Here is a 27,565-nt window from a genome sequence, read left to right as displayed (position 1 = left end):
AAATTTGTCATTGAACCCAACTTAACTTAAACATTACTGGTAATTATAACAAACAGTATCATTATTAACAGTAGTGAAAGGCATTGGCTGCTGTGGCATGCATTTCGTCAGACTACTCCTCAGGTGTCAACGTCTGCTAATTGAAAATTTACAATCTACTGATATTTATAATGCCAAGAAAAAGTGTACGTCATCTCCAAAAGGGGAGATGACGCTTAAAACAGGGATAAATTAAAAACATAATCCTTTTGTCGGCAGAGGACGGCAACTTAATTGGTCAACTTAGTTGAAACAGCCTCCATGACACGTAACTAAAAGAATGAACGGCATATCTTAATGATTCTAAAATTTTCGTCTGAGATGGGAGTTGTTCAAGAGATCTTTACCTATCGCGGAGTCACATGAAACTAAATTTCTTTTCTTACAATCACGTTTTGGTTGTTGTCTTGAGGAGACCATTCCATTTCTGATTGAAGTTGGTACATGCTGTTTGATCCTATCACCCAACCTTTGAGACATTCTACTTACATAGCGACCATCACACTCACATTTATATTCATAAATTACATTGCTTAAAAGTTGTGCCGGTAGAGATTCTTTTAGGGTGAGTGGTAGAATAGTTCTTTTCGAAAACAGAAAGATAACATTGCTCGCAAAAAAAAGAAATTCTCCGTACGATTCTTAGTTCCCATTTCAATATCAATATCATCCATGGAAGTTTGATAAACACAGGGCTTTTAGTTTGTCGAAAAGGCCTATTCTGCTCATATTTTGTGGATGAGAAAAGTTTGTCAAGCATTTTTTCCGGATATCCATTTGAGAGAAATATCTTTTTCAATGAGTTGATATCGCCCTCAATGAACTCCTCTTATGACGGTCTAAGTGTTCGCTTTATTAAGCATTTTACTAAAGAAATCTTTTCTGAAGAAGGGTGAAGAGAACAGAGTTTATGTAAAATTAATTGGCGATTTTTGTCGTTACAAAAAAGGAAAAAGGTGTCGTTAACGTAACGTTTGTACCACAGCAATTCTGGAGGCCCAGAAGAGGCAAACATCTTACACTCATAATAGCCTACGCAAATATTAGCAAGTACTGGTCCAAGAGGAGAATCCATAGCCACCCCATCAATTTGTTTGTACATGATATCATTAAAACTAAACTCAAAGTATCTAGTGGCCGCTAACATTAATTCTCTAAAAGCCTCTTCGGACAAGTTTGGTAGAGCTATGTCCGAGTGAAAAAGATTATCAACACAGATTTCGATGGTTTCTTCTAAGGGAACATTTGTATAAAGATTGGTTACATCAAAAGAGCACATTGTCAGATTAGGATGAGTAGAAAGATCTATTTGCTTGAGTTGATTAGTAAAAGTAAGTGAGTCTTTAAAAGTGTGCATTGAGAACTTCTCTAAAGCAGGTGAAAATACAACTGACAGTTGTTTAATTAACTCATGATGAGCTGAGTTAATCTTGGCAAGAATTGGTCGGAGTTGAGCTCCCTCTGTGGATTTTTGGTAATCTATACATACGTGGTCTTTCTGCACCGGTTGGGCGAACTAAATTACAAAAATTCTCACTGATTTGATTTGACTTTCTTAATTCTAAGAGAAGTGTTTGTAATCTCCTTTCTATTCAAAAGGTTTTGTCGCAATTTGGAAATTTGCCAAGCTTGCAAAATTTTTTCTCGTCTTATAAAATCATTAGCATTTTGCTATTATAGTCCTCCCTATCTCAAATCACTACACCAGAGCCTTTTTCTGGTTTGCAAACTACAATATACTTATTCTTCTTCAAATTAGAAAGCGCAATCATATGTTCTTTCGTTAGAGAAAATTCTTTGGAATCAAACTTACACTCCGAATAAGTGTGCGTAAGGCTTGACAGTTTGCTCTTAAAGCCAGGCACTGCTTCGATACCAAACGTAGTTCAAACTTTCCTAACTGTGACCTAAATATTTCAAATTCTGAAAATATGTCCTCTGTTTTCAATTTACTAGGTGGAACTTCAAACTTTGGACCGCTAGACAAAACATCTATTTCAACCGGAGAAAGATGACATGATGAAAGATTTGTTACATGTGGTGCAGCAGAATCAATGTGACCATAACTTTTGCGTATCAAACATTTCAACCTATCGTCATTATTCTTCCGTTCAACAATTGTTTATATTAACTTATTGTATCAACTTTATATATTACTTTTACCATTCACTATGGTATTTTCTATCTTTAGATATATTTTCAGAAAGCAAAGTGTTTTTAGATAAAAGTTATCATAGCAAGAATCAATCTTACCATCTAGACGAAGGGAAGTTTGAAGAAAACAATCCAATTTTAGTCTCAACATCAAGTTGCATCGAGCCATCGGCCATTTTACAAAGTGAATTTCTTCATTATACAAATAAAAAATAAATATGTTATTTACCGGTTCGGTTGGTCCGTACTTTAAGAATTATGATGTAGGAACTGTCAGTAATGATAATACATAATGAAATACGAAAGAATGTTCTATGCAGTGCGGTGTTCAAAATTAAATGCAGGTATGATCTTCGCACTTTGTTGGACAATTTAAGCAATCGTGCCGGTGCAGTACCAACAAAGTCACCTGAATTGAGTCACATGAATTTTTCAGGCTCATGAGATGATTGCTTAAATTGTATAACAAAGTGCGAAGATCATATCTACATTTAACATAAGATAGTTGATTATAGACTTTGGTTAAAGCCCTTATGAACTAACATCCTATTTCTAATAATTATTCTCATTCTGTTCTGTTGCACTAAACATACTGTTTGGTTCTATATATTGATGTTATAATAAAATGGTTGCTTAAACATTTTAATTCTAATAACTTTTAGTGGTAAAGCCTTTTTTTTACTGTACTGACAGTCGTCGTCTTGACAACCGTTGTTGTGAACAGATAGAGATGTGTTGCAAATCATTCCCTTGTATTTTCTGAAACGGTCGACTTTACTTCCGTTCGACTTGAAAGCCTTGTAGTATTGCGTTAAGCATTTATTGGTGTTGATAATTATTTGAAAACATATAAAATAAAAACTAAAGCGTTGCAACTTATACCAGAACGGATTATTGGGAATTTTGATAGCAAATAACTACATTTACAGCTGGCTGTACCACGCTGTACGAAACTGATATGTTCATGCCCTAGAATGCTTATTTTCTTATTTTGTCATGTAGTATATATCTGCTGGATATATACATATATCAAATATACATCTGCTCAATCGTTAACATCAAATACAAACAATAGTTGGCAAATGTTAACACTTGACTTCATTCCTTCGACACTTGACCTCAAACTCACGATCCACGACCTCAAACCCTCGATAAAGCCTATCTCCCGCTGTTTGATTAGACACGATTGCTAGAATCGAAGCATTTTAATCTAACACTTATACAAACGTGAATAGGATCTGTTATCTTTCTGTTAAAGTAAGTAAAGTTTAAGTTTATGTTTGAATGGTATTTGACATATTTTGATGAAGACAGACGTCATTGAGCGTCGATTATTAGAAAGTAAATGAATACGTTTTCATGTAAATAAGTATCAATGCCGCATTTTTCAACATACTTGAGTGTAAATGTGACAATGTTCAACACACAAAAACATTGGGATACTGTATATTACGACGTCGTTATTCTTAATATAATTGTTCCAGTTATACAACGGTTTCATGAGTAAGGTTTAAACACTGACAAACAACCGATACCTCACATACGCATAAAAAATGTTATAAAAAATGATAGAAGCGGTTAAAAACTTAGAAGGCTCAAAGTTCTTATCACAATTGTTCAGTCTTGCAAAAATGTTGTCACGTACCTTAGATTTGAAATAATAGATTTACTTTCGCTTTTCCATTCACGGGACATAGACAGGTGACTTTTTCTAACAACTTTAGTCATCAAAGTTATATGAAGTTATTTTAATCTTTTACTTAAGTGCGATAGTCTTTTGCTTAAGTGCAAATAGTTTCACAATTTCTAGAGAATGTTATGGTTCTTTCGCCTATATTGTAACAAATGAAAAGTGCATCCAAGGAATATATAGTGCATAGAATTGCCTGATAGTGTTCAGCGAAGTCATTAATACTTAGTTTATAATATGGCACCTGCTATTTCTTTCTCTCGGAATATGCTTGCCAATAATAATTTGCCGTTTTACTGCTTTGAAGACTCCGGAGGTTTACCTTTAGATTAGACTCTGACCTAAATAACTGCAGTTCCGTCTGGAAAAACTCAAGCGAAAAAATTGCTTATATATGAATGTCATTTATGATGGAGGCATGATAAAGAAGATACTGCCAGAGGTGTAAGTGTCATTCGTTTTCTTTTGGCGATACCAATATTAACTCGCCTTGTAACAACTAAATCAGCAACTTTGCTTCGAATAAAGTAAAGGTTTTACTTCGATGAGAAACTGCAGTTTGTCTCTAGAATCAATTTAAGTAAAAAAAATGTCACTTTGCATAATCTAGTTTTATACAATAAGGCATCATGTCATATGTCATAGATAAAACACTCTGTTTCTGTAGAAATATTTACTTTTCTAACATCAATAACTTCGTACGTTTGCCGTATTTTTGTTAGAGTTTGAACATTTACTTCGTTTAAACGTTTACGAAAATCTCACTGCCGAAGTTTTTGTTCTGACTACATGCAACTCAGGCTCGAAAAAAGCATCAAATCTTTGGCTCTTGTTGCACAACGTCGCATTTTACATGAGCTAAATGTAATTAAAACAAAAGAGAATGAGATAAAATTCCTCATTATGTTGTTTTAAATACATTTGGCTCATGTTAAATGCGACGTTCGAAACAGTCCTAAGTTCCAGTATAAGTGATCTAACGCTAATTTTCATCACTTCTTTGTCTTAGATACTTGCATGTTGCATTCAATTCTATTTTCCTTTCCATTTGTTTCGACGTTTGTTCGAAAATGCTAATGTTCTTTCCAAAGTTAAATTATGAATTTTTGTGTGTGACATTAATTAAATTTTTCAAGGAAACTTTAAATTTATTAAAGTAACTGCAACGTACAGCGCAGGAAGTCACACAAGCTGTTAGTGAAAGTTTGAGCTAAAAAAAAATATGTTGTTTTTGCCTGCAACTGAATAGTCTAAAGGATATTTTTCTCTTTAAGCTAGCTTGGAATAGTGTTTCAATTCTGGAGGATTTGCTCATATCGTATACAGAGTTATGGCACAGTACATGGCAGGTAGCTACATAGTAAAATAACGCAGAAATTCTTCATAAATAATAAACATACGATCGTTTATATTTAAAGACAACAATCACAGAGTTGGTATTATTATCACTGGAGGAGCCAAAAGCGAATTTAAACATCGTCTTTTAAGTAATTATGATTATATCAACACAATAAAAGACGCAGCAAAGGCAGGTTATTGTATATTGAAGGTATGTGTATGAGACATAGTGTGAAGGATAAAAAAAAACTCCGCTGGTCTTAGCAGAAATATAAGTTAAGTGTATTGATTTAGTGTTTTGGAGAATTGTGAGTTATTTGAGGCAGGCCGTGGATCTTATTTGAATGCCAGGAGTGAAGTTGAATGTGATGCGATAATTATGGAGGGACACACCTTAAATACAGGTTACAATTTTTGACATATTAATTAGGAATTGCCTATGAAAAGAAGGCTTATGATAAGACGGTGTATGATAGATAAAAAAAACTTTGAATGCAATAAGTACAATAAAGCCAGGTAATGTCTTTAGATTGAGCCATCAAACAAGAAAATTTCTTAATTTTTTCTATGTGTTCTAGGTGCAGTAATCTCAGGCCGATATTTTAAAAATCCAGTTTGCCTTTCAAGAAAAGTTTTGGAAAAAACATCACACTGTGCCCTTAGTGGTGATGGTGCGTTGGATTTTGCAATAAGTATCAAATGGAAAAGCATATTCCTTACGAGCATTTTAATGACCGTGTAAACTATTTCTATGAGGGAAAGCATATTCCTGATTGGGGCAGTGAAAATATCGATAATACAGATACTGCATGTGCTGTTGCAATTGATAAAAATGGAAACTTGGCGTGTTCCTGTTCCATTAATGTTCCTTTTCCTTCAAGATTGTAGTGTTTTTGTGATATCTTTTAATTTCAATCTAAGGCATGTTTCAAACGTCGAACTTTACATGCACCGAATGCATTAAAGACAAAAGAGAATGGAATGAATTTCCTCATTATCTTTTATTTTAAATGCGTTCGGTTCATGTAAATTTCGAAGCTTGAACTAACATCAAACACTTTTAAGTTCTACATACGTTCTTTTGTTGTTTTCTCACAACTTTCATCCCTAGTAACATGATTATAGTCACATGACTTGAAATAAATGCATGGTTTCCTGCCAGTAAAACAAGTGAAAAGGTGTTGCCATCATAACGAATAAAACAGCCACCAAACCGAAAAATAAAAAAAGTTTCTCGAGCTTATTAAGCAACGAAAATCAAATATTAATAAAAAAGAATTAAGAAAACACTCGGAAGTCTACCTAAAATGCTGTGGTCATCTTTAGCATTTCGCAACGAAATTTCGCCTGCTGACTCTCCCAAGAAAATGTTGATTTTATTGGAAAGTTGTCAAAATTTATACTCTTTTTTCAAAAGTAGCAAAACACTTTCTGCACGCTTCACGGGGAAGAAGCAAGTTTTGTCCCCTGAGGGTTTAAATATAGATTGGGTGTAGGAAAAATGTGAAAGCTATTTAGTACACGATATAATTAACACACATATATTGTAAAAATTTTGCAGAAAACATATTAATACAACGATTATCTCCTACATTAAAATACTAGTACGATAACACTATGTTAACACGTCTTAAAAAAACAGAGTTCAAAAAAGCTCAGTGCGAAAAGAAAGTTCCTCATTACATTATTTATTATAAGTGCTAAATGAATGAATCCCAACAAGTCTTTAAAGTACTAACTGCAATTGTTCTGTTTCGATACAATACGGGTATTTTTCATCTTGCTTTACAAAATGACAGTTACCAACAAATAATGGCGCTGAATAGTGAGTGAAAATATTATATACAACTAATCAATGCTAATTTTGAAAATTGCTATTTTTTACCTCAAGATACGATAACTCCTTTTTTAAAGCACGAGTAATCTCATTCTTCACATGGCAGTTGGCAAATTATTATTAATACAAAAATTGGAGTTGTGTTATGTGGGATTCATTTATTTATAGCATTTGAAATTTAAAAAGAAAAGCGTAACTATATTATATGTAACGATGTACAAAACAGTATGAAATAAAATATGACTTAAAATTGTTCAAAATATAAAAAATAAATCAAAGTGGATTTATAAATGTAATATCTTGCAAAAGAAAGACGATGAAATTTTTACAGACTTTTCATTCTCGTAACTTGATGTAGTTCTTAGTTGTTGTAAATGAATTGTTGACCATTCATATGAACGAAACTGATCACTTTTATTTTACAACCATTCATAGTTGAGATTTGTTTTAAGTTTTCATGACATGTTGCTGTTATGATCTTAATTCATATCACACAGTTTATAGTATCATTCAAGTAGATAAAGGCGATCAACTGTTATAATTTTTACGATGGCAGTGCGTTTGAATGAAGAATTGCATCAATTAATGATGCAACTCCAAAAATCCTTTAGCATATTCCAATAGCCATAATATAATAAAATTTAAATTCTTTTCATTCAACCTCATGATTACTTCTCCGCTATGTTCACATCGAGACATCAATATGAAATAATAATTTTCTTGTTTAAGTGTTATAAAAAGTGAACAAAATGAACAAGCAGCTTCACCATTTTAAAAATGTAAAAGTTCATATCTTCCTATTATGACCACAAATGATATTTCAATGATTACGTGACCTGGGTGAAGTTCCAAAGTACAACAATAAATCCACAGAGAACCATGGTACATAAATTTGTCATTTCTTTCATTACGTCACTTCCTGAAATAAAGCTTCTGCTTCTTGTATTAACGTTTGAATTAAGAGTTGACGATGGAATTTTACAGCCAAGCCATAAACATATCAAACTTTGCTAAAGTAACTTGCAGTATGTCCACTGATAATTGAGTTGATGTTGTTAAAAAATAATTCCCATAAAGTATTGATTCACGAAGTAAAAGTGTTCAAACCTTAACAATGCTTGATATCAGTTTTTCATTAAAAGTTAAAAATTTGTCATTAAACATCTCTCCATATGCGACATTGTCGTTTGTTTTCTGTGTCTCTATATAGCAAAACTTTCTTTGACTTTTGTTAACTTTTCCTGTTTATACGCTTTGGAGTGTTTAATCACAATGGTTAAATTGTTTATCACGATGAGGAACGTCAATCATGAAGTCATTTTTCTAATGGAGTTTACGATTTACTTTTTAACAGTCAGTGAGAAAGACAGCCAAATTTTTAGTTTTTCTGAAAAAATTAGCAAAGGTACCATTGTTTTATTGTAAATTTAATTTTTTAAATTGATAAAGATGAAAATATTAATATAACCGAAGTAACAATTGGGCTCACTTTGTCTCTCTTAACAGCTTAACACATAGATATTTTGTATATCAAAATGCAACAATTAAAAAGTATTAAGAAAGTATTTCAGTTCAAGATAGTATTGATTTAATAAGTAAAACTTGTTTTTGGTGTAAAAGAGTATCGAAAAACGTGCAATATTAAAACCATCCTACACTGAATACATTTGTATGAAAATTATATGTTTACATGGTGTAGATATAAACAAAATATAACCTATGGTACAATAACTAACAAACTTTTGCATGTTATATGTTTGTGTGATAAGATAAAAGTCAATAAAATTATTTTCTTGTGCAAGAAAATTATTATCTTAGACACGAAATCATTTGTGTTTATGGTTTGTCTTTATTGTCATTGAATTTTAATCTTTAATTAACTTCAGCTTTTATACATGATCTCTCTCAATGTTGACATTATCGTACACTGCAGTCTCTGTACAGAACAATCAAAATTAGACAAAGGTTGTTTCATGAAATCATACGCAAACAGACATTAATTGAAATGTCAACAATGATAGGAATCATGCATAAAAACTGAACACGATTTTCTTGAAGATAAATTAGTCATCATTCCAAATTGTGAGAAATTTTATCATTAAAGATCAAATTTATTCTCGTGGGAAGATGATTTTTACGCATTGTACCGGGACCTTTAAGGAAGAAAAAATTAAAGCAAGTTTGCGTTTACGACAGTAATATAAAGTTCTTGGAATTATATTCATACACGAGAGAAACAAATCTACAATCTTAAAATATTTCAAATCAATCAAATCTAAGTAATTACTAAGTATATACCTATCATCAACAAAGAAAAACTTTGGATCCAAGGAAACCTCAAAATAATTATAAACAATTTGTATGTTTTTAACGTCAAATACTTTCACATACTTACGCATGTAACTTACTAATAAATTATCTGCTGAAGGTGAAAAAGCAGCGTAAGTTATACTGGGAGTCATATCACGCATGTGCTTTCCAATGACTTTATCGGAGATTAAATTGGTGATTTCTTCCTTAATTACGTCATCCCAACCATTAACAAGTTTGTCTTCATGCCACATACAGTAAATTTTCTGATCCTTAAATTCAACTTTAGCAAACACGTGATACTTAGAGCTACATGCAAATACATGCACATTTCGATAATTTTCAAAATTCACTGATATCTCTTTTCGCTTGTTTTCAACGTTGAAAAACACAAAAGAATCAGTTTTTTGACAAGCAAATGATACATCACTCACCTCAAAAATTTTGTTTGTACTTTTTAGTTCATCGAAACTATAAACAAGTTTTGTCAAATCATTATTCCAAAGCTCAGGAATATTTTTTACCGTAAGCAAAATAACTCCATTTTCTACGGCAACCATGTCACTAACAAAACGTTCCTTGACAACAAAGTCAAATGTGTTGAGATTGTATATAATTACCCTTGAATTTTCTTCATTGCTCCGATACAGAAATTTTCCATTTGAGCAAAATTTTTGGTTACTTGAACTATAACTGTTAGTTAAACAGGCACGCGGTATTGTAATAAGATAAAAGTCATATCCGTATTTAAACCAAAGAACATTGTCGTTGTTCAAAATAAAATAATACATTTCTGCACCCTTAAAGGAAAATCTAGATCTGTTGTCATCAAAAGGATCAAGAGGAAAAAACGAAGTTTGAGAAGCAGGATCTACGTCAGGAAGTTTCTCACCAGTGGGATTTACAATGAAATGTTTATCCATAAAATAAGGATGGCCACAACACCAAGAATGAAGACCAACAGTAAACAAAATAAAACAAATACTGTACATAGCACAACGTAAATGATCGTCACAAACGAATGTTTCATAATTATTCGCTACATCAAATATTTGAACCACTCTTTCTTTCCCAACAACACACAAATACCTTCCAGATTTAGAAAAACACAGTGAGGTCACTTTATTAGATCTAATACTGCGTTTCTTCTCACCTTTCTTAACGTCCCATACTGTCAAAGTATATTTGTAACTAGTGACCATTGTGTATTGTTCCTTAGAAAAACATTTGTTGCTAAAGAACTTAGAAGTAGAATCATCACAATGGAAAGGACTGGAGGAAATCTTACCATTAATATCTAATATCTTATCAAGCTGAGAAGCAAAAATCAAATCTTCGAATGGATGAAAGACAACGCAAACTTCTTTGTTTTTATATTGCTTAAACTGACCAGCAATATTTTTTATCCATAAACATCTGTTTGTTCTCAATGAAAAAAGTTGCACGATGAATCCTTCATAACCACAGACGACGTAATCATGATTTCGTGAAACATCAACAGAAATCAAAATTTGATTTAAACGCAACAATTGAGCCTTTACAAAACCCGTGTCTCTGCACTCTACATATGGTAAATCTTTGAAACGTGTTTGAAGCATTGTGGTGGCTTGAGACGAAAGATCTTTGACTTCGTTGGCAACGTATTGCAAACAAATTAATTCGTTGTCAGAGAGCACAGAGTGCGTCATTACAGAATAAACTTCATTAAATAACAATCGAATGTTATCAGAAATATGAAAGTACACATCATGTGCGTTGAAAAAGGAAAAAATGTTTAAAGTCCCACGACCATCAACCAACACAGAAGCAACTAAGACTTCTAAGTCAACAAGATATTTACCAACATTTTCAACGATATAATCATTATCAGAAATATCAAGTAAATGAAGCAACCAATACTTAACTGAATACCTCACTGACGAACGTTTGATGATGTCATAGCTTACACCTTCAGCTTTGAGGTTATCCAAAGATTTTAAACAAAATTCTAAAACAAGTCGATGACCACAAGAAGTTTTGACTGAGTAATCATGTTTTCGATAATCCAACAACCAATCATTTAAAGATTTGTGAAAAAACGAAACACATCCTTGTTCATTGCTAACAAATAGACAAGAGATAATTTTTTTAACCGCAACTGAGTCGCGATTCGAATTCAAACAAAGAACGTCATTGATCATTTCCCAAGGAAGAGGTTCTTTAGCAACAGCCAGAGCACTTAAAATTGACTGAAATTTTTCGTTACTAACATGAAACGAATCTAATTCCTTACTTAATCTTGCTAGGCAAGTTTCGTAATATTCATTGAGATCTTTTGGTATGGAACCTTTCAACAAATCCTGATTTTTGACTTCGCTGCTAAGAAGTGATGCAAGCAACATAAGTCCGTCAGCCTTTTCTGCCAAAATATTTTTAAAACCAAGAATGCTGTCAGTAGCGCCAATTCTTTCTTCAATCAAAAAATTAATATCGTCTAAATTGCGTTTATCGCTGCAGTTAATGAACAGAGGATTTAATTTTTCGAACTTATTCAAAGAAACTTCGTTAGGTCTCGTAGTAATTACAAAGCGAAAACAATGCGGAAGTTTGTGCAAGTGATTAGCAATCAAATTAGCAAGGTCATCTCTTTCTGGATAACCACATTCATCAAGAGCATCAAGCACAACTAACATTCGCTTGGGAACTTCTGAGATATTACAAAACAACTCAGTAAAAAGAAGGGAAAATAATCCTTCAACATTCATGTTATTTAAAGGCTCACACAGTTGACCCGAAAGTTTCTCTACAAGAAGTTGTTTGTAAGAAGGAAACTTACGACTAACTTGCATCGCTAAAGATTGAAGAAGTACATTGGCTTTATTGTAACGACTGTTGTTGTGTTGAAAGAAATGAACTGCAGTCAAATATTGCGGATAACGTTTACATAAAGTAGCTGCAATTACAGACTTTCCCATGCCGGCAACAGCAGAAATAATAAATGCACGATTTTGAGAACTGTCGTCTTCGAACCAAGCTAAAAACTCATTAAAAACCCATTCCCGAGTTCCCTCTAAAATTTTTCATAATGATGTCTAATTTCACTTTCAAAATTACAACTTACAAGTTTTTTTGTCAAAATATCTTCTTCTGGACGTGAGTGAATTTGACGTTTTATTTCTTCCTGATTGCTTCTCATTTCTTCCTGATTCCTTTTTATTTCTTCCTGACTTCTTTTCATTTCTTCCTGATTACTTTCAATCACACACAAATGATTCTGTACATCAAATTTGAATTCGTCCCATTCTTTCACAATTCTTTCGCATTCTTCATTACCAAGCAACTCATTTTTCAATCTATCTATTTCTTCCTGACTTATTCCTAAACGAACTAATGGTTCGCTTATTTCTACCCAAAAAATTTCAAAGTCATCAGAGCTTACTGAAGTGTTAGGTAAATGAGCAAAACGATCATTACGAAATAACCTGATACGGGTAATATCTGCTTCAGTTGAATGATCATTGGGGTCATTTACTGACGTCCATATTGGATCACGAGGTGGTTTTAAAACGCAGATATTACGTAGGAGTATACAAAGTAAAGTAATGTCAAACTTATTTTCATTTGGTAATATTGGAGGATCTGGATACAGTTGATCCCACTGATGTGGATGGATTTGTCTCCTCTTTAGACTTGAAAGTAGTTGCGCATTTTCGGGATCATTTAAAACATTAAATAAATCAGTACCTGACAGTTGTTTCATCAATGTTATTCTTAAAGCTTCTCCACCAACATCAACAATTAATCTCATCAACTTAAAACCATTAGTTTTCGCGTCTGAGCTTAAAACAGACATAATATTGCTCCCTGGAGAAAAAAAGTAGGTAACACTTCCATGGTACAAATTCAATGTGATTATAAAGGAAAACCTGCGGCTGGTTACATGAAGGCAGAATAGTTTTATCCATTAGATGGCAAATTGTTTTGAACTTTTACAAAATCTTTAAAAGGAATAATATGTGATTTGAACTGAGCAATCATTGAAATAAAATATTGCTTCTAAATTACAAAATTTCTTTCCCGTAAGGAAAATATAAACACCTTTTTCTACAAGTTTGAAAATTTACTATCCGACGAATAGTGCTATCCAGGCTTCGTGCAACCGTCTATGATTTTAAGCCTTTCTGAGAAAAAAATTCAAAAATTTGGTCAAATCAACCAGCTTTTATGGCATCTTGAAGTTGTACTTTTTTCTTCTAACGCCGTCGTTTTCTATAATACAAAAGGAACTGGCACTAGAAGGTATTTTGACGTCATTCAATATGGTCAGCATTCGGGCATATTTAGCTTATAGTAAACATATACGTTCTTTCACGCTGTTTAATTATTTGTCTTGCAAAGAAAGCGATGAATCAAAACCAGAATTGAGTGTTCAGTTAGATAATTTTGACAAAAACTTTATTCCGGGATACGTGACAGAAAACTCGGAAAGCAATGAAACTTCGGCGATAATGATTCGGATTTTGACTCAAAAGCATGGATGGTCGGAAAGACACAAATTCTAATATCATCTTTTTAAGCCCTGGAAAATAGCGTTAGTTTGATTCGGCAAACTACTAAACTGACGCTCCAAATCCTCTGGTTTTAATCGAGCCGAACAAAGTGTTGAAGCACTGGAAGGCTCAAATACGCGCTTTGCTTTAAAACCCAGATATTCCGTCTTCGCTTGGCCTCAGGCCTTTTATCATTATAAGACATATTGTGAAGACTCATACGAGAGCAAAGGCTTGATTGATTCGTACAATTGGCTGCAACGCAACTATTTACCTTTTTTCTGCTTTTACTAGTGCAAAGGCAACGCTTTTAGACGCTTAAATACTCAAGTTGTGATCTGCCAGCATTGACTTGATAGCAATTGAATACACGACTCGTGTAACACGAGTACCTTGGATGATGTCAGAAAATTAGCTAGTTTCAGACTCCTCTTTATCACGGACATGGCTCACAAGAATATACGATTTTAGTGAATTTAACGCTTTTACAAAAATCAAACAATTTGACCAAATTCACAATTTTTTCTTCAACGAGGCTTAAAATCATCGACAGATTTGATATTGCTAAAAATTTTTTTGGTGGAAGGAAGAGTTTAAGATTCACTAGGTAAAATGTCTATTATTGTCACAATAAAAGAATATAAAAACATACACAGAAGGACTAAACGTTTTATCAGTCTGGCTACCGCATTGAAAATTTTATTCTTTCAAAATTCATAACCATTATCATTGTCTAGAAGGTATTATGATAAAAAAAAAATGAGCAGGTGTAATTTATTTGGACTAATACTTCATTCACGACTAAGGACCTTAGGAAGACATAATGTAATTGTGGCTAGGTTATAGAAACATATAGTATAATTTTATAGAGAACATACAGTAGATTGCATTGAATATTTTTGTGCCATGCATATCTTTTTCCGGAAGTGATTACCATATTGGCAGTCAGACACTACCATTTTTTGACCAATAGGTGCACTGAGCTTACAAACTACACCCAGTAATATAATTATATATACAGCAGTAAGTTGCACAGAAAGTGGTCCTACTGTATATTCCCTATACTGTGGTTGGGGTGACATAAACATTTGGATGTAATGATCCCTAGACAACAATGGTTTTTTAAGGAACTTAACACATGTAGCCTATATTATGCATACATAATATGATCTCCAAATTAATAATCATCCTACAGTCCTGACACAGTTTTTCTTGCTAAAAAAGGGAGTGTGTCAAGAAGTCAACAAAAGTGATGAAAGCAATAAAAATGGTCAACAAAACATTGTAATAAGAAAAACAATGAAAAATTGATGGGCATAATTTTTATGAGAGTTGACCCAAAATTGTGTAAAAGATGTAAGAATCTGTACGCCTATGACCAAACCATTTTTCATTGGTTAGATTATTATTCTAAAAAAATATAGGCAAACTACATGAAATAGCTAGCAACTGAAGAATAAAAACATATCATCATGTACATAAATTAATATGAGCACCACCCAACAATTATTGATCTTCCTGTACATGAATGAATCCAAGTAAATAGACAAATCTTGTAACAAAAATATATTTAGCGACCACATATTGTCCACAATCATTGATCATTTATAAAAGACGTAGAACACATATAAAATATTGACTTTAGTATGTTATTTCTGTAGCAAATCAACACATATCAACAAACAAGTTTTATCATATCAAAGGTTCAAAATAAGTTGATTTACGTAACTAAGTGATGAAAACCCTCTACAACGATCATTTTAAAATCAAACGATGACAAAAATAACTTTCGAACATGAAATAATCTTGTTAAACACAGTGATTTAATGTTCTTCTTCATTTATATTCATTTCCTGTACAATGTTTGAAATCTAACTTGAATATCTTGTTTATGTTTGTTGTATTTTATGGTTTGACAATAACCATGTTTAAATGCCTATCAAGAATAACAAAGCAAACTAGTTTTAAGGTCGAATCATACCTACATTAGTCAAAGTCTTAAGTAAATATTAAATAAAAAACCGTCTTTGTTCTACTTAGATAGATACGTAAATTAAATTTAAATCAAGTCGCCATCTAAGGATAAAAAAACCTTTATCTTACCGTTTTATTAGATGGAAGGAATATTTCTTGATATCGTGATCATATATCGCCAGAAAAATATCTCCAACTTACGTTGACGTGGATGATATTTGACAACATAAAGATTTTGAATATTTCTCACAGCAGGCTCAGCTTCCTTATTTATGTGCAAGGTGTGCTACGCGCGCGATCTCGCGTGACTTCCACGTATGTATAGTCAAAGGTCTTACAATTTGGGCAACTCTCAACACAATATAACCAACCGTTAACTCAAACACTTTCACCAAACCGTTCATTAAAATATCTCATATGTAAATAGTAAAACAGGAAAAAAATAGGACGCAATAAGAACGAATGACTTTACTACATTTTTACAATGCATATGAAAAACGAGAATGTTTTTAGGGTTTGTCATAGCAAATGTTTTTCAATACCTGTGCTGGGCTATTCAAAACCTATGCTAGGTTTTTCAATACCTATGTCACGCGTTAGTGCTAATTAGCAGGCCGTCATGAATGTGAGTGTAATTTTATAATGAGAATATGAAAACTTTTATTGTCAATTGTTTCTCGGTGTTGTCAATTCCTTGGAGAAGATGGAAAAATTCATTTTATTTCATGGAAATTATGAAAAAACCCATGAAAGGGGGATGACCACCTTTAAGAGCATAGCTATAAATGGTACTGTATCATCTGTGTTGTGTCAGCTGTAGTCGGTGTATTCATTGTATTGATCAATTTTCAGTCATAAGCAAAACATTATAAATGTAAATTTTAATGTTTAATACGAAGCCAGATATTAGCGCAACTTTCAATTTAACTGTCCTCTGTCCAAGATCAACTCACCAACGCGTAGTCTATGAGTGTGGTTGGTCCAAAATTCATAACATTCTATACTTGAGACTGACAAAATCTTTAGAATGTTAACATTATGCCAGCACTAACGAAAAGCGTTACAGTAAAAGCGCATTTGATTAATGAACTTTCTACAATATTTGGTGCTTGTAGCAACTTCATTATACTATTGTAAGCCTTTACAGTTCACAGAAAATTATTGCGTGTGCATTTAGATATTTCTTAGCACTGATAACAAATCTCTAAAAAATAATAAAACATAAAATGAGCGTTGATGCTAGACACCCCCGGATTGTTTACATTACTACTGACACCTCACCGGAAACTTTACACTAAATGACTCATTCGTCGACCTTTTTGCGCAATTAACCGTTTGAAAGTTGAGCGAAAATCTTGAATGTCCATCGACTTTGTTAATTCCAGATGTAATGCTCTCGTAACTGCACATATATATACTACAATCCAGGCTTTTCTTTCAATATTTTTCCTTTTACGATACTTTTATCGGGCCATCGTAGTCCACATGCACCAGTTACTTGGAACGGTAAACGCCACTCTCTACGGACTCTAGGTATATTTTCTGAGAAAGGGCTTGGTTAGGGAACGGCTTGAAATTTTTTACATCCGTGACAACGCTTTATGACTCGTTTCACAATTTGTTTTAATCTTGGAACACAGTAACTTTCACGTACCTTCGCCTATTGTTAAACTTGCTCCCCCATGAAGGGTGACATATTGGGAATTTTGAACATTTTTTTTGATAACACATCACTTTTGGGCAAGTAAATTGGTTAATCTCCTTGGATTCGTCTATTAAACTTCACGCCTCTCATGATCCTAACAAAATTTACTTCAAGCCTCTCCTGATGCAGCTTCTCCTAATCTTTACAAAATTTTGCAGTGTACATGTCTAGATTTCGGGCTTGGACTTGTTTTATCAAACAATTTCTCCGATTTTTGATTTTCTTTGTTGTCAATGGACCACTCTTCTTTTGTCCTAGTTTTCTACTGTTCTGGATAAATCTTGACATCCATCCACAAGGTTTTCCAGAGATCGTATTTGTTCAGCAATTCATCGAATTTGTCATGTAGAAAGGTTGCAGTTTTAAATATTTGTGTTATAGGTTTGCTTCCGTGGTATTGTGAGGTCCTTCTTAGCAAGACAAGATTTGGCAGCCACCAGGCCCTTGCACATACCAATCTCTTGATGGACAATGGCCATCACTATTTCCCCAACTCCATGACTGCTAGCATCAGCAAAGGTATGCAGCTCGATTTTTTTAATGATTTCCCGGAAACACACGATACGTTGTGGAAGTTTGATAGATTGTGGAAAATATATTTCCCAGGACGACCATTTATCTTTGATTTGTGTGGTAATTCCTCGCCCCACGATAACTTGGCACCACAGCAGTCTCGATGGTGGAGCTTGGCCAACAACGTGACGGAAGCCATTAAACTCAGTGGGTCATAAATCTTCGCTGTCTTAGCTACCATCTCACGCTTCGTGGTGTGAGACATGCCCGTAGGTATCTGAACTTTGATGAGATCTTTCTTTTTGTCCATAATAGCCCAGGAATTGTTTCTTCGCCTGTCTTCACTCTCAATTAATGCTTTGCATATGTAGTCTCACTCGTCGAAGATTGTTGCGGTTGTACGGATTCCAGTTAAGGTACGTTGGAGTGCCACTTGTGCAAGGTAAACTGCTCGTCGGCGAAGATTAATTCCTTCATTTGCACGTACAATGGTTTCAGCTGACTGATTAAACACTGGTTTACAAGGCAAGTAGAACTCTTTGCCGTGACCCTCCATTTTTGCTACCTCTACTATTTCTTTTCCCCGCCCCTAACATTAAACGTACGTGGAGTTTTCCTTTGTCGTCATCATCATTCATGCTTATGCCACTTAGATGCGTGTACTCTGAAATTAATTTTGCATACTTTAGATTGTCAAGTATTAAAAGTTCTCTTTTTGCTTCTCGTGTTACTTCAGTTTGAATTTGAAATTCCTCTTTTACGTCAGTCATTTTTAACTGATGAATTCCTACTAATATTGTTGTTTTGCCAAAGGTCATCTCAACAGATCGGATTTCCCTCTTATTAAGTTGTTGCTTAAAAATGTCGAGGAATGTTTTGAGGAGGCGCAAGAGCTTCCCGCCCCCGTATCAATTAGAGCATGACATTTACACCCATTCACTTTACCAACAATAACGTGATGAACTACTGCTTTGGACTCATTAGTATTCAGTAATCGATCATTCGTTCAACTGATGGTAGCTTGGTTTTCACAGGAATTTTTGCATATAGAATTATGATGCCTTTCCTTGTAATAGCGCAGTTGGATTTGCTACAGCACTCGAAAGCCCCATGTCCCTCCCCAGTGCAAGACAGCAATGAGCACTCATCTCACAACGCTACTGAATATTTAAGCTGCAATACATGACATGTTCTATAGTTTTATCACAGTATTGCGAATATACATTAGGTCATCTTCGCTGTGCAACTTGCTGCTGTCTATTTAGATTACTGGCTGTCATTTGCCAGCTCATTTCAACTATTAGTCAAAAAAGCAATTGACTGCCTGCCACTATGATAATCACATGCGTAATGAGATACGCGTGGCACAAAAAAATTGAATGGAGTGGCTCTACTGTATGTTCTTTATACTGTGGTTTTATGCTACGACAGGATTAATTACGTTGGTTCTATAGATTATAATTTATACCTGTATATTTGTTCTTTTTGCAGGTAGCCATAAAAAACTTTTAGTTAAGGGCTGTTCACATGAGCCCGAGTAAACGGGTTCCAGCGAGGCGTGAAATGATTTTGAGTAAGTGAAAGGAGTAAAAAGTTAAATTGCAAAAGTAACAACTTTTCTTAAGCGTCATAAGTCATTTTACTTTCAATTTTCAAATCAGACTAAATTATTTGTTTTCGTTTTTAAAGATTTTATAAATTTGCAAAGTCAGAGCATAGAGAAATTGTTCAAATAAGTTTTTTATTGTGAAGTACTAAATCTTTTTCATTTGCCAAAATGATTTAACGCTTCGCTGAATCCCGGTTACCTGGCTCATGTGAACAATCCCTTAATCCTGCTGCGTCTAAAGTCGCATTGGGAACAAGCTACACTGATTTATTCTTATTCATTCAAACTCTGTTACTCAAGTGTTTGCATTTACTTCAGACAGATAGCGCTCTACCAAAGATTCAAATACCTGAACTTTACATACAGTACAACCATTTAAAACAAAAGATGACGAGGAGTTTTATCTCAAATTCTTTTATTTCCAATGCATTCGGTTGATGTAAATTTCTGCGTTTGAAACTGACCTAATAACGCACTCCTTCCTGAGGAAAGCTCGTTCAAGTGGAGAGAGGAGGCACAATAGCACAAGTGTATACGCTATTCAAAAGAACGCTGAATTTTAATCAATTGATTGCTTGATGATAGAAGAAGTGATGGTATGCTCCTCCCCGACACTCCTGTTCCGCGGTATCTTAGATACAGACCAATAAATCGCTTGTTCACAGCTTAAAACACATAATTTGTGAAAACGCTTCACTTTCTGCTGCTTTAATACGGACTACGGAGTTGTTCGGAATTTGAATCTGAATTTGCATAACTAATGCAAGAATAATAAAATTACAGACTATGGAAACTTACAGTTGACTTACATTTAGACTATTGAAATTTTGCCATAATTTATCAAAAAGTCATGGAACTTTTTAAGAACTCTTAATAAAAATAATTTTGATTCTACAACTTATTCGTTACTAACATAGTTTCTAGACCGTTTAGTTTTGATTACTTCGTAAAAAGTGGCCACCAGTTTTTCATTATAAAACTTGGTCAGTCAAGAGAGAGAATGTTGTGTTACGTACTTTCACCTGGGTCTAAAGAAGTTAACTTTCCTCAAGAGTCAAGACCATGTTGTGTTACGTACTTTCACCTGGGTCTAAATAAGTAAACTTTCCTCAAGAGTCTAGACCATGTTGTGTTACGTACTTTCACCTGGGTCTAAAGAAGTTAACTTTCCTCAAGAGTCAAGACAATGTTGTGTTACGTACTTTCACCTGGGTCTAAAGAAGTTAACTTTCCTCAAGAGTCAAGACCATGTTGTGTTACGTACTTTCACCTGGGTCTAAAGAAGTTAACTTTCCTCAAGAGTCAAGACCATGTTGTGTTACGTACTTTCACCTGGGTCTAAAGAAGTTAACTTTCCTCAAGAGTCAAGACCATGTTGTGTTACGTACTTTCACCTGGGTCTAAAGAAGTAAACTTTCCTCAAGAGTCAAGACCATGTTGTGTTACGTACTTTCACCTGGGTCTAAAGAAGTAAACTTTCTTCAAGAGTCAAGACCATGTTGTGTTACGTACTTTCACCTGGGTCTAAAGAAGTTAACTTTCCTCAAGAGTCAAGACCATGTTGTGTTACGTACTTTCACCTGGGTCTAAAGAAGTAAACTTTCCTCAAGAGTCAAGACCATGTTGTGTTACGTACTTTCACCTGGGTCTAAAGAAGTTAACTTTCCTCAAGAGTCAAGACCATGTTGTGTTACGTACTTTCACCTGGGTCTAAAGAAGTAAACTTTCCTCAAGAGTCAAGACCATGTTGTGTTACGTACTTTCACCTGGGTCTAAAGAAGTAAACTTTCCTCAAGAGTCAAGACCATGTTGTGTTACGTACTTTCACCTGGGTCTAAAGAAGTAAACTTTCCTCAAGAGTCAAGACCATGTTGTGTTACGTACTTTCACCTGGGTCTAAAAAGTAAACTTTCCTCAAGAGTCAAGACCATGTTGTGTTACGTACTTTCACCTGGGTCTAAAGAAGTAAACTTTCCTCAAGAGTCAAGACCATGTTGTGTTACGTACTTTCACCTGGGTCTAAAGAAGTAAACTTTCCTCAAGAGTCAAGACCATGTTGTGTTACGTACTTTCACCTGGGTCTAAAGAAGTAAACTTTCCTCAAGAGTCAAGACCATGTTGTGTTACGTACTTTCACCTGGGTCTAAAGAAGTAAACTTTCCTCAAGAGTCAAGACCATGTTGTGTTACGTACTTTCACCTGGGTCTAAAGAAGTAAACTTTCCTCAAGAGTCAAGACCATGTTGTGTTACGTACTTTCACCTGGGTCTAAAGAAGTAAACTTTCCTCAAGAGTCAAGACCATGTTGTGTTACGTACTTTCACCTGGGTCTAAAAGTAAACTTTCCTCAAGAGTCAAGACCATGTTGTGTTACGTACTTTCACCTGGGTCTAAAAAGTAAACTTTCCTCAAGAGTCAAGACCATGTTGTGTTACGTACTTTCACCTGGGTCTAAAGAAGTAAACTTTCCTCAAGAGTCAAGACCATGTTGTGTTACGTACTTTCACCTGGGTCTAAAGAAGTAAACTTTCCTCAAGAGTCAAGACCATGTTGTGTTACGTACTTTCACCTGGGTCTAAAGAAGTAAACTTTCCTCAAGAGTCAAGACCATGTTGTGTTACGTACTTTCACCTGGGTCTAAAGAAGTAAACTTTCCTCAAGAGTCAAGACCATGTTGTGTTACGTACTTTCACCTGGGTCTAAAAAGTAAACTTTCCTCAAGAGTCAAGACCATGTTGTGTTACGTACTTTCACCTGGGTCTAAAGAAGTAAACTTTCCTCAAGAGTCAAGACCATGTTGTGTTACGTACTTTCACCTGGGTCTAAAGAAGTAAACTTTCCTCAAGAGTCAAGACCATGTTGTGTTACGTACTTTCACCTGGGTCTAAAGAAGTAAACTTTCCTCAAGAGTCAAGACCATGTTGTGTTACGTACTTTCACCTGGGTCTAAAGAAGTAAACTTTCCTCAAGAGTCAAGACCATGTTGTGTTACGTACTTTCACCTGGGTCTAAAGAAGTAAACTTTCCTCAAGAGTCAAGACCATGTTGTGTTACGTACTTTCACCTGGGTCTAAAGAAGTAAACTTTCCTCAAGAGTCAAGACCATGTTGTGTTACGTACTTTCACCTGGGTCTAAAAAGTAAACTTTCCTCAAGAGTCAAGACCATGTTGTGTTACGTACTTTCACCTGGGTCTAAAGAAGTAAACTTTCCTCAAGAGTCAAGACCATGTTGTGTTACGTACTTTCACCTGGGTCTAAAGAAGTAAACTTTCCTCAAGAGTCAAGACCATGTTGTGTTACGTACTTTCACCTGGGTCTAAAGAAGTAAACTTTCCTCAAGAGTCAAGACCATGTTGTGTTACGTACTTTCACCTGGGTCTAAAGAAGTAAACTTTCCTCAAGAGTCAAGACCATGTTGTGTTACGTACTTTCACCTGGGTCTAAAGAAGTAAACTTTCCTCAAGAGTCAAGACCATGTTGTGTTACGTACTTTCACCTGGGTCTAAAGAAGTAAACTTTCCTCAAGAGTCAAGACCATGTTGTGTTACGTACTTTCACCTGGGTCTAAAGAAGTTAACTTTCCTCAAGAGTCAAGACAATGTTGTGTTACGTACTTTCACCTGGGTCTAAAGAAGTTAACTTTCCTCAAGAGTCAAGACCATGTTGTGTTACGTACTTTCACCTGGGTCTAAAGAAGTAAACTTTCCTCAAGAGTCAAGACCATGTTGTGTTACGTACTTTCACCTGGGTCTAAAGAAGTAAACTTTCCTCAAGAGTCAAGACCATGTTGTGTTACGTACTTTCACCTGGGTCTAAAGAAGTAAACTTTCCTCAAGAGTCAAGACCATGTTGTGTTACGTACTTTCACCTGGGTCTAAAGAAGTTAACTTTCCTCAAGAGTCAAGACCATGTTGTGTTACGTACTTTCACCTGGGTCTAAAGAAGTAAACTTTCCTCAAGAGTCAAGACCATGTTGTGTTACGTACTTTCACCTGGGTCTAAAGAAGTAAACTTTCCTCAAGAGTCAAGACCATGTTGTGTTACGTACTTTCACCTGGGTCTAAAGAAGTTAACTTTCCTCAAGAGTCAAGACCATGTTGTGTTACGTACTTTCACCTGGGTCTAAAGAAGTAAACTTTCCTCAAGAGTCAAGACCATGTTGTGTTACGTACTTTCACCTGGGTCTAAAAAGTTAACTTTCCTCAAGAGTCAAGACCATGTTGTGTTACGTACTTTCACCTGGGTCTAAAGAAGTTAACTTTCCTCAAGAGTCAAGACCATGTTGTGTTACGTACTTTCACCTGGGTCTAAAAAGTAAACTTTCCTCAAGAGTCAAGACCATGTTGTGTTACGTACTTTCACCTGGGTCTAAAGAAGTTAACTTTCCTCAAGAGTCAAGACAATGTTGTGTTACGTACTTTCACCTGGGTCTAAAGAAAAACTTTCCTCAAGAGTCAAGACCATGTTGTGTTACGTACTTTCACCTGGGTCTAAAGAAGTAAACTTTCCTCAAGAGTCAAGACCATGTTGTGTTACGTACTTTCACCTGGGTCTAAAGAAGTTAACTTTCCTCAAGAGTCAAGACAATGTTGTGTTACGTACTTTCACCTGGGTCTAAAGAAGTTAACTTTCCTCAAGAGTCAAGACAATGTTGTGTTACACTTTCACCTGGGTCTAAAAGTTAACTTTCCTCAAGAGTCAAGACCATGTTGTGTTACGTACTTTCACCTGGGTCTAAAGAAGTTAACTTTCCTCAAGAGTCAAGACAATGTTGTGTTACGTACTTTCACCTGGGTCTAAAGAAGTTAACTTTCCTCAAGAGTCAAGACAATGTTGTGTTACGTACTTTCACCTGGGTCTAAAGAAGTAAACTTTTCCTCAAGAGTCAAGACCACAAGACATGGTTTTACAAGGTTTAAAAAAAACTTTCGCGCTTTAGCGTGCTGTCAGCTGAGAATTATGAGATATCAAGGCCTGTTTCATACGTCGCATTTTACATACGCCGAATGCATTAGAGAAAAAAGAACATGAGATAAAATTCCTCATTATCTTTTAAATGTATTTGCCTCAAGTAAAATGTGACGTATAAAACAGGCCCAAGCCTCGCCTACACTTTTAATTTTAAGCTTCAAATTTACGGCAATAGTTCACTCACCAATTTAGTAAATTATTTTCGAACGACTTAAAATTATAGCATTCAAATCAAAATTCAAAAATATTGTTGTTGGCTTCCAAAGTCGAAACACATGGCGCATGCTGTAACCATGACGACGTACGTAAAAAATTTATTTTATATTATACAAATACTTTGGTGAAATGCGTCGTCAGATCTTAATGTAACTCACGACAATGACATAAGGCTACTTAGAATGTGAGAAGAAAATAATAGAACAGCAAGTTCTTCGTACTAGAAAAAATTTATTTCTAGTACAAAGTTTCAAGATACTGGCCATTAGCAAAGCCAAAGCGAGGAGAAAAAAAGATAAAGCCCCCAAGGCCAACGCTATATTGACATATTTATTCCACACATTAATCGCCCACGTATGTCATTGAAGATGTCACGTGTTATTTTACTTTAACATCCCCTCAGGCCCTCACTTACGAAGGTTTACAATGCTCTACGAAGTTGTGATACATGATATTTTCCCTTTCCAAAAGGAATTCTTAGTTCAAGTAATATATGCTCTAGATGATTAGATGAGCAAATGATCAGAGAAGGCAAAATCATGAGAAAACTTTGAAAATTCAGATCTCTAGAAGGCTGAAAATGGCCATTTTATAGATAACTTTTTTAAAGTCATTATGTTACTTCATCTCCTTATTTGATTAGAAATTATTGGATACAAAAAATATCAAGTTGTTTTTCCCCATAATATCTCTAACCTGTATGTACTTTCCTATTAATGACATTGGCATTATATTGGACGTGACGATATTTTAACCTTAATTAACTTACTTGAGTAAGTCTACATTTTACTATGGACTAATGATAAAAATTTTCTATTTATGTTCTAATTTACTCTTTCTATTCCATAACAGGGGCGTAGCAAACTCGTTGATGAGGAAGGGGGGAGGGTTCAAATTTATGAATGCATGTCTTAATCTATAGAAAACAGTGGATTTCAAAAAGAATTTAATTCTTGCAGAGCATCAATGTATGAATACGTTCTCCCCAATTATTGAGTTTCCTAAAAATTGCATATGGATTTAATATTTGTGATCATTGTAACAATTTCAATGGTTGTAAAACGATAAATTGTATTTCGACATGCCATAACAGATAACTTTTTTAAAGTCATTATATTACTTGCTCTACGGAAATAGCAACATCTTAGACTTTATTTTTCAAAACAATTTTTCCAAACAGATTGCTGACCTCAAGGTCTATTAATTCAAGTCCATTTAGTTCATCTTGATTTGTTTCCTGAAGTGAATTGGCATCATCAACTTGATTGGATTAATCTGTCAGAAATTATAGAAATTAGTAAAAAGGTTTTTTTTTGTCTGAAAATGTAGTCGAGAACAGTATGTAGTGAACGCTCTTGTTATTTCCAATTAATTTAACTTGTGACGTCATACTGCACATAATGAGTTCCCACAATAATTCAAATACTCTTCAGTTTCCTGACAACTTCAGGTTGATACTAGTAGGCAGCATTTTATACCATTAACCCCGTCACAATGAAAAGAGCTCTGTCATTGTGAAGTTAAGTATCAGTAAATATACCTAATAATTTTAGTTTTCATTATGCAATGTGACGTCATAAGTTAGATATATCGGACATAGCAAGAACCTCAATATCACAAGAATTAAAAGTGATATGCATAAACTGGTTTGGAATGTCCATTGTCATTTTAAAAAATCTCTTCAATAAAAGTATTCCTTAGATAGCAAACTTTCGTTTTATAGGCACTTTAAGAAATTGAACAATTCGCTTTCAAAAAAATCAGTCAGGCACAATTGAATATATGAATAACATACCCTCCCCCACCAATCAACGTTTACCAGGTGGCCGTGACTGTGAGATGTATGTGTGGAGGTATCAAAAAATAGTCAGTGACGAAAAAGTTTGCTAAATCGATCAGCACGCAATATTTGCAAAAATTTGAAGTGGAAATAGGCAGTTGGACTTCCAATGGTTCATCTGATAGTTAAGTAAAATTGTTTCAAATAATAACCTTTTTAGAAGGAGGAATGTGTTACAGAGAAGTGCTTTTGAAGTAGCTCAGGCACAAAAATGACAAAGCTAAAAGCAATTAAAACACATAGGATTAAAATATGTCACACTCTGTTTAAGCAAATGAAGTTGCAGGGAATTTGGCAACGTACACGAAGAAATAGCTTACAAATTACAGATTATTTTGTTGTCGTTTTTTAATACCTTTTATAGCTCTCTTTATATATGTAAAAATTTCAGTTTCCAAAAAACCTGAATCATTATAAACAGAAAAATTGATGATGATTTATGTTAAATGTCAAACAAACGGAAAAACACAAATTAATCTACGACTCGGAAGATGAACGTTGGCGTAAGAATTTACTGAAACTTTTGACCAACATATGCCCAACATAAGTTTGACCAACATAAGTTTAACCTTATGCGTTCTAATTGCAATCTATTGGTGTCATTTTTGGCGCAAGCTATTTTAAAATAGTTTGTGGTTACAAATTTTTTACTCTAACAACGATTATGCTTTATGATTATGTTTTTAGATGTAGATCGTCATGGTTAGTAGAGTCCTGAGAAAGTCAACTTGACTTTAAAGATGACGACTGCTAAGGAAGTCAAAACGTCAGTCAACATGAATAACTGTAATAACGTAAATGGTTTGAACTTGGGCGTATCGTTACATGTTTCTAGATGTA

General features: G+C 34.4%; 1 protein-coding gene and 1 long non-coding RNA gene across 6 annotated transcripts in view; both read right to left on the bottom strand.

Moving 5' to 3' along the window:
- LOC124450829 (E3 ubiquitin-protein ligase DZIP3-like) overlaps positions 1-16,111 on the bottom strand; it is a 33,478-nt gene extending 17,367 nt beyond the window's left edge. For 2 of the 5 annotated variants that reach the window (XR_006950215.1, XR_006950216.1), the window contains exon 1: positions 16,001-16,111. Coding sequence is in view for 3 of the 5 variants with exons in the window: in XM_047001490.1 (XP_046857446.1) it covers positions 12,418-13,200 (783 nt within the window). In the remaining 2 variants the exon portion in view is untranslated. Of the gene's footprint in view, positions 1-2,292; positions 2,386-12,336; positions 13,212-16,000 lie in introns of those variants that run through there. The other 3 variants (XM_047001492.1, XM_047001491.1, XM_047001490.1) reach the window with 3 other exon arrangements.
- A 9,819-nt stretch (positions 16,112-25,930) lies between these two features.
- The window catches only part of LOC124450561, a 3,207-nt gene continuing 1,572 nt past the window's right edge, over positions 25,931-27,565 (bottom strand). The window contains exon 4 of the long non-coding RNA XR_006950087.1: positions 25,931-26,160. This is a non-coding gene — a long non-coding RNA (uncharacterized LOC124450561). The remainder of the gene's footprint in view (positions 26,161-27,565) is intronic.

Source organism: Xenia sp. Carnegie-2017, unplaced genomic scaffold (genome assembly GCF_021976095.1).
Source record: "Xenia sp. Carnegie-2017 unplaced genomic scaffold, XeniaSp_v1 HiC_scaffold_24, whole genome shotgun sequence".
In the NCBI taxonomy this organism is placed as follows: Eukaryota; Metazoa; Cnidaria; class Anthozoa; order Malacalcyonacea; family Xeniidae; genus Xenia; species Xenia sp. Carnegie-2017.
The sequence above is the reverse complement of the archived record's forward strand: the minus strand, read 5'-3'. Positions and strand labels throughout refer to the sequence as shown.